The 9795-nt window shown below is 39.1% G+C and overlaps 1 protein-coding gene across 1 annotated transcript; it reads right to left on the bottom strand.

Annotated features, from left to right (window-relative positions):
- Positions 1 to 5149: 5149 nt before the first annotated feature.
- On the bottom strand, positions 5150 to 5821 carry LOC148297763 (protein FAR1-RELATED SEQUENCE 5-like). Its single transcript, XM_088248163.1, has one exon. The coding sequence runs from the start codon at positions 5819 to 5821 to the stop codon at positions 5150 to 5152; it is 672 nt and encodes a 223-aa protein (XP_088104289.1).
- Between the last annotated feature and the right edge of the window lie 3974 nt (positions 5822 to 9795).

Here is a 9795-nt window from a genome sequence, read left to right as displayed (position 1 = left end):
CTTGTTTGAATTGCGTGTTTATTTCAGTTTTTATTTATTTATTTATTTATTTTGTTTTTATTAGGTTTTATAATTTAAAACTCATAGGATATTCTTTGAAGGAGCTAAATTTTTGGTAACTCCAGTGAGCAACCGCAGTCTATACAGTGTCTAGGAGTTCTTTAGGCGGCACCTTCGGTGTCTAAGAAGTTCGGGTTTTAAGCGGGACCATTGTGACCCCTCCAACCTTCCCGGAACCCCTGGCTGTGTTTTCTGAGGCCCTTAACTGGTCATCCTTAAGTTTTTCTCTTAAAAGAAGAAGCAGCTATTTGTGTGTTTACTTAACTAATAAAAATTTCATGTTTGGGTTTTCGTGTTTTTGTTTGATTGTCATTCTTTAAATTTAGGGTCAATCGTCTCTTTGAGATAGCATAACATTTTTATATATAAAAAAAAAAAAAAAAACTTTAAAAATAAATAAATAAATAAAAACTGAAATCATTTCTTCTTGGCGCTCGGTGTCTCGACCATAGGAGCTTTTAGTTTGGCCGTCTGGATGTCCACTTCTGGGTCTTCACGCACAGCCTCTTGGGGCTCATCACTTGAGCTCCCAAAGATCGCAATCTTAGCTTGAGCGTAACTACTCTCGTGATCTGCTTTCTTGCGTTTACCCGGTCGGTCTAGGTCCTCCAGCTGCTTTCGCATGTCGCGAGAATACAACTCTACCATCTTTGATAGGTTTTTATTCTCGTCCCGCAATACTTCTAGCTGGTGTCGATTCACCTCCACTATCCTTGACCTTTCCCTTTTCAAGCTTTTTATAGCACTCTGACAATCTTCAACCATACTTCGCTCCGCCGCCAACTGAGCTTTGAGCACCTCCACCTCATGGGACTTCGCAAGTAGGCGATGACCCAAACTTGCGACACATGCTGTACTCTGCACGCTCAGTGCCAGGGCATCACTCGTGACCCGGTTGTCATCCCTTGTCCCGAACACACGTATATCTTTGGGAGTCACTAAATTTCTGCCAACTCCAATAGCAACATCGTTGTCCAGGAGTATTGAGTCAGTTACTGTCACAGGCCCCCGGGAGGAGCCAAAGTAGGGCATCCATACTGGTGCCGCTGCTTGGCCCAATGTCTGAGTCGGTGGAGCTAGGTTGAGATCCAATGAAAATGGGTAGGATGAGGCCATTTGATTTCTGATTTTTTTTTTCTTCTTTTCTCTTTTGTGTTTCTGAGTTTGTGGTTTTGTTTTTATCCCCATCTTTTTCCTTCTTATATACATAGTCTTTGACAAACCCTAGCCATTGCAGCGTCTAAGCATTTCTGAATCTCCAGCATTCCTCGAGTCCCACAACCTTCTCGCTTTCCAACCATACCCAACTCATTTATCACGACATGTCTTTTCTGAACGGACGCGTTCAGTAAAGCCTTCGCGCCTTTCCATGAGCCCGTAATTTCTGCTTGTGAAATCTGCGGCGCTTCTATCTGTCAACACGTGTCTCGCTCAGTCTGCCCATGACTATCCATGAGACGACATCAGGGACCACATTCCCTCTTTTTAGAAATCCCGCTTTGCGCTCATAATTCACGTTTTATCTTTTTAAGAAAAAATTAAAATTAAAACGTGTGGGCTTTGGATTTCATTGTGGGTCGGGTTTTCACCATTGTTTTGGTTTCAAAGTGAGTTAACTTTCTTTGGGGTTGGGCTTTCAAACGTTTGGGTTTTAGTTTGCGTAAGACTGTCTGTTTAGGGCTTACTGTTTTGAGTGTTTTACTGTTTCGTTATTTATTTATTTGTTTGTTTGTTTGTTTTGTAATTTTTATTTTTATTTATTTTATTTTATTTTATTTGTGTATTTTAATTCAAGTGTGTTTTGTGATTTATATTTACTTTAGTACCTTTCATTTCTTGTTATGACATTGTTTGTGGCTAATTTTTAAACATTGAGGACAATGCTCATTTCTAGGTTTGGGGGTATTGGAGTTTAGCAAGTAAACTTGGTTTTTCTTAAAATTAAAAAAAAAAAAAAAAATTAAATTTCTTTCTTGTTTTGTTTAGTCACTTTCCGAACACATTTGATGAGATTGTGATAAATGTTTGCATGACTTAAATGAAAATTGGATTTCATATAAATAAATAATAATAAATAAAAAAAATTGGCATTGTTCTAGCATGATATGCTTGAAACCTTCTTTACACTTGCCATTTGTTTCATAATTTTCCAATTAAAGGATTTGCATGATCTAAAGAATTGTATGAAGCATAAATTAGACTTATATAACCAACCATATAAAGTGAGCTTTTGAGCCTTGTACTTCAATTCATGAGTGTTATACACATACTCTTAATTTCTTGTCATCTAAGTTGTTGTTTGATCTCATTATTCATTGATTTGGTTGAACACTTAAAAGTCATTTATTCTTATGCAATTTGACTTCATGACATTTAAGAAGTGATATTAAGGCCCTCTTTGGATCGTTTGTGCCTTTCAAGCTAACCTTATGCATGCTTAAGCATGATTTTCCATTGTTAACCATTTTGAGCCTACATGTAAACCTTTTCTTTCATTTACCAATTATATTTCCTCGCCTTAGCCCGAAAAACAAATATTTACCTTTCTAAGGAACTCATAGGGAATGGGTGTTACATTTCGAAAGAAAAATATATATATATATATATATATATATATATATATATATATATATATATCACACAATTGGTGAAAGAAAAGAGAAAAGTTGTGATTAAGTGGTGGTTGAATGAAATTTCATTTTTGGGTTTCATTTTTGGGCCTTCAAAATAAATTGGTGGTTGTTCAGGAAAGGAGTGAATCAATGTAAATGAAGGTATAAGGAGTTTTGATCATGTAAAAGAAAAATAAATTCTCATTGTGATGATTCGAAGTCTTGTAAACAATTGTTTTATGCTCTTATATTTTGAGTTCCTTGGACTTTGTTTTATCCATACCTTTCATTTCTTACTCACCTTACACCCTTGGCCCCATTACAACCTATGTTAAAGACCTAAATTGATCTTAAATGTCATGTGGTTGAATTGCATTCATTTTTCTACTTTTAAGTGTTTGGCATCCTTCTTGAGATCATATTAATGCAAGTTCTTCATCTTTCTATTTCGAGTTAAGTCTTTATGGTTTAACTCTAATCTCATGTTTATAACTGAGTGTTGCATTATAGCCCTCTTCCGAGTAATTCATTTGTGAGAGGACAACTTTGGTGAGATTTGAAGTTGAACTTGTGCTTTGTATGATTTTTGAAATTGTGTGAAAACTAAGATTGGGGAATTTGTTGCATTTGGCTATCACACTACCACACTTTGAGCATATTATGTTTTGAACTTTGCCGCTTTGTGAATAATGTTTAAAATTGAGCTTTTGTTGTTAAAACTTTTGAGTCATGTGCATGAGTCATTTCTCTTCAGAAAATGTTCGGAAAGATTGTTTTGAGTTCTTTTTATTTTTGTAATTTTTTTTGTTTTGTTTTGTTTTGTTTTGTTTTTTTTGTTTTGTTTTTGTTAATGTAATTATTTTTTTTTGTTTTTGTTTTTTCTTTTGCTTAAGGACTAACAATCTTTTAAGTTTTCTAATTACCTTGTTTTACAGAGTCAGTAAAACGTTTGTGGGTATCGTATCTGTTAAACCCTCAGGAGACACAACTCCTCCTACTAGGGATGCCTAGAGGTTTAAAGGCTTGTTGCATATGCTCAATGCAATCGAGTTACCTACGAAAGTGGTCTAGTTCCGTAGGTCATATTGCAAGCTTTGTTTCAACAACCTACATAGCTCGAATGAGGCCACATTCTTCATGAAAGTTGTTCCAATGGGTGTGTAATATAACATATCCAAAATTCAGCCCCATTGGATAAATATGGAGTCTGTTACCTAGCAAACACAGAGCCATGCTCAGGATGGATTTTATCAGGGCGCAAAATGAGTTAGCAATTTGTTTTGGCCTTAACTTCCTCCTCCGACCTTGGATTGGCCCAAATGATATATGGCTGGAAAGAAGACATTCTGAACTTCAAGTTTGAATGCTTAAAGTCTTAATTTGCTTAAGGGAAGCCCAATTCGTAAGCCCTTGAAGTTGCTGGTCATGCTGACCTCAGGATGAGCTATTATTTCTGGTTGGAAGCTTGGTCATGGTGACATGAAGATGAGCTAGGGCTGCTGGTGGGATTTATTAGTGAAGTGCATCAACCATTTCAGATTTTATAATGGAAGTGTTGTATGCATTAGTGAAGTGCATCAACCATTTCAGATTTTATAAAACAAGTGTTGTATGCATTAGCCATACTTAATTCAGATTTTCAGCTTCCTTAGGCCTATATATAGTGAGGTTTCCCAAGCTTGTAAACACACCCCAAGGGGGGGAGCTCTCAAACACTTCTCTAGAGCTCCCTTCCCTTCTCTCCCTCAAATTCTCTTAGTTTCTCTTTCTAGTTTTCAATTGTTATAATGAGATCTTTGTGCTGAAATTTTCCTTTAAGTCTTTCCAAGTTCTACTTCAATTTTCATTGTTATGTAAATTCTTTTCTTTAGTTTCAAGTTTGATTAGTTTCCAAGTTTCAATTATGATTTTTGTTCTTATTCATTATGCTTATAAGTTAATATGCTAGTTTGAATGATTGATCACCATTTAGGCTTGCATGTTAGCTATCTTGGTTTGAATTAAGAGTAGACACCATACTTTAATTCGAATTGAACTATGAATAGGAAGAGTATGTATGGACATTCGACAACAGGGATTAGATACATGCTTGGTTGTTTAAATTGTTCTTCTATGCTTAATGGGTTCCTAATGCTTAATTTTAGGTTAGACAACAAATGATCAAATTAGGGAATTAGGAACACAAGGTTATGACCACACACCATGGCTTAATCATACATTAGCTAGAATCAATCCGTTAATCTAATTGAACTTGGGAACTTATCTGCTTGAGTTAGTTATTTTCTTTCTTCCTTGTTTTATTTATTTCCCTTCTTTTTCATTTCTGTTTTGTGTAGGGAAAATGAATTGAATCATTCAATCACCAATCCTCGTGGGATCGACCTCGCACTTACATACGCTATACTACCGAACGGCTCGTGCACTTGCGAGTATCACAAGTTGAGGATGCAGCTGAATCCATTTTGGTGCAGCTGTATCTACACAACACCCATCCTTCCTTCCGAATCTACCTCCATATTGAAATAAAATGATTCATTTTTTCCTTGCTCAGCCAAAAAATGCTCCTTCAGTAGCTCTGCATCATGCCCAATCACCTCCCCACGCACGTCCCTTGCATAATTATAGACATCTCTCCTAACAAACCCAACATTTTCCAATCCCCCTACTTGCACCTCAAGAAGGCTTACCTGTTTATGTACAGGGATATTAACTTTGCTCATTTGTGCACTATAGGCCTTTGTAGACTCTGTTAAGTTACGGTGAGATCTCAATAGATGGACTTTATCAACTGTGGTCATGTCATTGTTGTGTACCTCATTGAATCCTACAACAGTGTGCTTATTCTTCTCGTTTACCTTCAAAATCGCAAGTTTAGCCTTACACCCAGTTCGAGTACAACCTCGCTGTCTTCTCTTACGACTAACAGTGCTTGTCAACGCATACCCTTGTTTACAGCATACATATTCTTTCCTTGTTACCTGTCCTGTGAATGTGCACGTTCTCATTGTAGAACACCAAATGCCGAATCCGGCTTTCGCGACATACATATTATAGAAATTGAACACATCCTCATAGCAATCAAATTCAAGTCCCAATTTTGGTTTCAATTCCGAACTAACTTCCGGTGTCACCTGTCCTTCGCACTCCATTTCACAGTTCTTGCAATTTAACCCTGAATATCACATCACCACCATCATATATGACATTAAAATCACTATCTGTGAAACATTAAAGACCTACATACACACTAACGTAACTCGTGCTAATGCCCAATATTTGGCACATGCTTTCAAATAGCTTTAAAATATATATCAACTAACATATGACATCCAAATGACTCTCTGGTGAAACATTAAAGACATACATACAACCTAATCTGACTCATGCTGATGCCCAATATTTGGCACATGCTTTCAAACAGCTTTACAATATATATTAACTAACATATGACATGCAAATGACTCTCCGCTGAAACATTAAAGTCATACATACAACCTAAAGTGACTCATGTTGATGCCCAATAATGAAATTGACAAATACAGTATATGGCTTACCTCGTAACTGATTTCCAACTTCAAATTTTCAACAACTATGACAACGTAACGTAGCCCTTTTAGATCTGGACATCAACCCCAAAAACTTTTCTTCTTCCTCAACCCCTGTTTCGCCCCCGCTCAAGGATTTCAAAACCAACAGAGCAGAACCACAACGGTACGGTCAGCACTTTCCAACTCAACGCCAGTTTCGACATTGCTCAAGGATTGACGTATGTCCCGACCCCAAAAACCCAACCACAAAGATGAAATTATAAAATCCAAGATTCCTTTGTTTCGCCTGAATGGGAAACCCAGAAAAATGAGGGTGCTCTCTCTTCAATGTTACAGTTCTTCCTCAATCAACGTTGATAAAAAAAATGGCCTCCTCATTGAACTGAGCGAACAGCTAGTTTGGAGGGGACTTCTGTTTTGGAGGGGACGTCTGTTTTGGAGGGGACGTTTTGGAGGGAGAAGAGAGTATTGGAGGGAGAAGAGAGAAGAAGGCCTCGTTCTTATACAACACTTACACTTACAATTGCTTTTCATACAGCCATTAGATTGGATCCAACGGTGTTCTCATGTTATGTTCTCACATAAGCGTTCTCACTAGATCCTGACCCTTGTTTCCAAGCTCTAGAAGATTGCCCATGAAGGGAAATGGGTTTGGCCCAGGTGGAAGCCTTGTGGGATTCGATGGGGTCGGGATCTAGTGAGAACAGCTATATAAGAACTTTATATGAGAACACCATTGGATCTAATCTAACGGTTCCGCAAAAAGCAATTGTAAGTGAAACAGCTGTACAAGAATCAAACCCTCAATTTGTTCTCTTTCCTCTCTCCTCCAAAACTTTTTCGCAAAATTTACATTCCGTGTGGGGCGCCATTTTTTCCCACATTATCTCTTGTCCTGCCCTAGAATGTAGATATCTTTGCCCCAAAATTATATTAAAAACTGAAAGCAATCAGCTTTACCCATCCCACCTTACTCTTCCAGTGGACTTTTCAGTCTCCATGAACTACATCCCTCTTTTCTCATCCATCTTTCAATCTACTGCCCATTTCGTTGCTTCCATTTCTAACAAAGCATCACTCTTCTTCCCTTCAGAAATTTTTCTACCATGAAAACTGTCATCAGTGGCTACCAATCTGGATCTATTGATTTCCTTTTTGGGAAAGGCATATTGGGTGTGCGGGTATGTGAACAATTTGGTGATGTAGGTGTAGTTTTGAGGGGTTTTATGTAGAAGACAGGGCTAATTTTTTAAAAAAAATTATTTATGGCTTCGTAGATTCAAGCCTCTTCCCACTCATTCTCCATCCCTTCTGGTTTGTATTGATCTTTCTCAAGTCTCGGAAATTTTTTTATTTTTTATTTTAGTCATGGTAAGGCCTCCATATCTGAGAGATTGTTTACCGTATGCTTCACCTGCACTAAATTTCAAGGAACTGATTATGCTGTATACATTGATCTGGTTTGTCTCTTGGCTCATGGTACATAGGGCGACTACAAGAGTAAGAGACTTTCTGTCCCACATGGAAAGGGACTCATTCTGTTTCTTTATTTGTCATGAAATTATATTTTTATTTTATCAAGTAGATATTGATCGGTTCATAATTGTATATCATTTTGTACCCTTCTAGCTTATGATTTGGTTATGTTTTTGAGTTAAACTTGTGCTTTTAATCATTTTTGTGTTTATCTTTCAGTTCATTGAGCTTTAGGTAACAATGATGGCTTTGGATAGGAAATGATGCAATCCATGCATGTTAAGGCCTGATTTGGGTGAATGGAAGAAGAGCTTAAAGACAAACTAATTTTGGCTACAAACCCTTGCCAGCCCAGTTTCGTAGGTCAACTTCTTGGCCTTGGATCAGCATGCTCTGAGGCTCGGATGAGGTAAGGATCTTCATGAAAGTTGTTCCAATGGGTGTGTACTATAACATATCCAAATTTCAGCCCAATTGAACATATCTGGAGTCCTTAGCCTGTCCAACACTGAACCCTGCTCAGGAGGATTTACAGCTGCCAGCTTTTAGCCATGTGCCTCCTTTTAGCCATAACTGACTTTGTACCCAACATCATGAGTGAAGTAGGGAGGCATTCTAGATATGAAAGTCTAAAGGAGCAAGCTGGTACATGCTGGAGCTATTAAAGAGAAGCATGTGCATGTATGTGAAGCAAAAAGAATGAAATGAAATGAAATGAAGTCAATTCCAGTCTCTGTTCGGCAGCCAACTTGCAAGGCCCAAAACGCACACTTCTACTGCTCCGATGGGAATACTTTCTTCTGTCTGCCGCGAAAATCTCACGGCCTGGGGTTCCGGGCCGAGGGGATATGCGTTAACACGCGGTTTCCTGCTTTTGGGTGCGGTGCGGTTGTGCGCGGGCGTGCCAGCACGGTCTACCGTGCGTCGATGTGTTGATGAGTGTTGGATGGATAAGTGGTGCGCCTGTTTGAACTCGTCTTCCTAATCAAACGATTGTAGCAAAGAGAAGAACTGGTCTCGGCTGTTAGGTTCACGGCCTGAACTACAAGGCCGTTGAGTGATGGTGTTGGTGGTGGGTTTTGGGCGGTGCTCCTGCGCGCTGCTCAGGGAGCGACGGTCGTGTGATATATGGGGTGAGTGAACGAACAACATGGATAGTGCTCCGGCGCCTTGAAAATCAAGGGTCGTATGATATATTGATGAATGGATTTTCCTAACAATCTAACACTACTCCTAGGAAAGCAAGTAAAGATATTGAAAGTGCATTACAGGAAAAAATAAGTTGCTCCGTGGGAGGCTTTGTTTTGGTGTTGAACCCTTTGAATGTAGCTCGAGTCTTGTATTTATAGGAAGAGTCTCTGGAGGAGTAATCGAGGCTAAAAATCTGCATGGTGGAGCCTGATTGGAGCAAGTGGGCAGTCCAATCGACATTTGGGATCGTGAAGTATGGTGGTGTGACCCCAGAAATCCCGGTGAATCTCGGCCGCCGCTCTTGATCGTGGGTTCTGAGCTTCTGGCCATGGAGACGCATTTATGGCCTGGATAGCTGGTGAACCAATATCTCAGGCTGTCAGAATTCTTGTGAGAATGTCCACGTCTAATCACTCTGATCCTCATCACCAAATCCTGACTTCAATCACTTCCCACCTTCCCTCATGCATTAAATGCTTCTTTGTGGCCAGTGGGTTTGCTGCATTAAACAGGCACTACTTCATTAAATGAAGCCTGGGACCCTGCTGTCACGTGATGATTTGCCTTTAATGCCTTGGCCGTGATTTTGTTCGGCCTCGGCCTCGGCCTGCGCTTGAGGCCGAGATGATCATGCCTTAGCATTTCTTCTTTCGTCTTTAGGAAGGCGAAGTACCCTGGCGAAACGCTGCGTTTCAGTTTTTACGAACAAGTGCCAGGGCCGAGAGAAGGGGCTCCTTCGGCCAGCTTATGGCCGTGATTTATCAGGCACAAACATCTTCATAGACGTTGTTCCAATGGATGTCTAGTATAACATATCCAAATTTGAGCCCCATTGGAAACGTTTTGAAACCTCTGGCCTTTCTACACCAAGTCTGGTTCAGAAGAATCATTTCTTTTCAGTAACCAAA

This window comes from Prunus avium, chromosome 1 (assembly GCF_965620075.1).
Source record: "Prunus avium chromosome 1, drPruAviu1.hap1.1, whole genome shotgun sequence".
NCBI classification, from domain to species: Eukaryota; Viridiplantae; Streptophyta; class Magnoliopsida; order Rosales; family Rosaceae; genus Prunus; species Prunus avium.
This window is presented reverse-complemented; position numbering and strand designations above follow the sequence as displayed.

Coding starts and splice junctions, on each gene's coding strand:
- LOC148297763 (XM_088248163.1), bottom strand. CDS start 5,821: ATGGAGTGCGAAGGACAGGTGACACCGGAAGTTAGTTCGGAATTGAAA.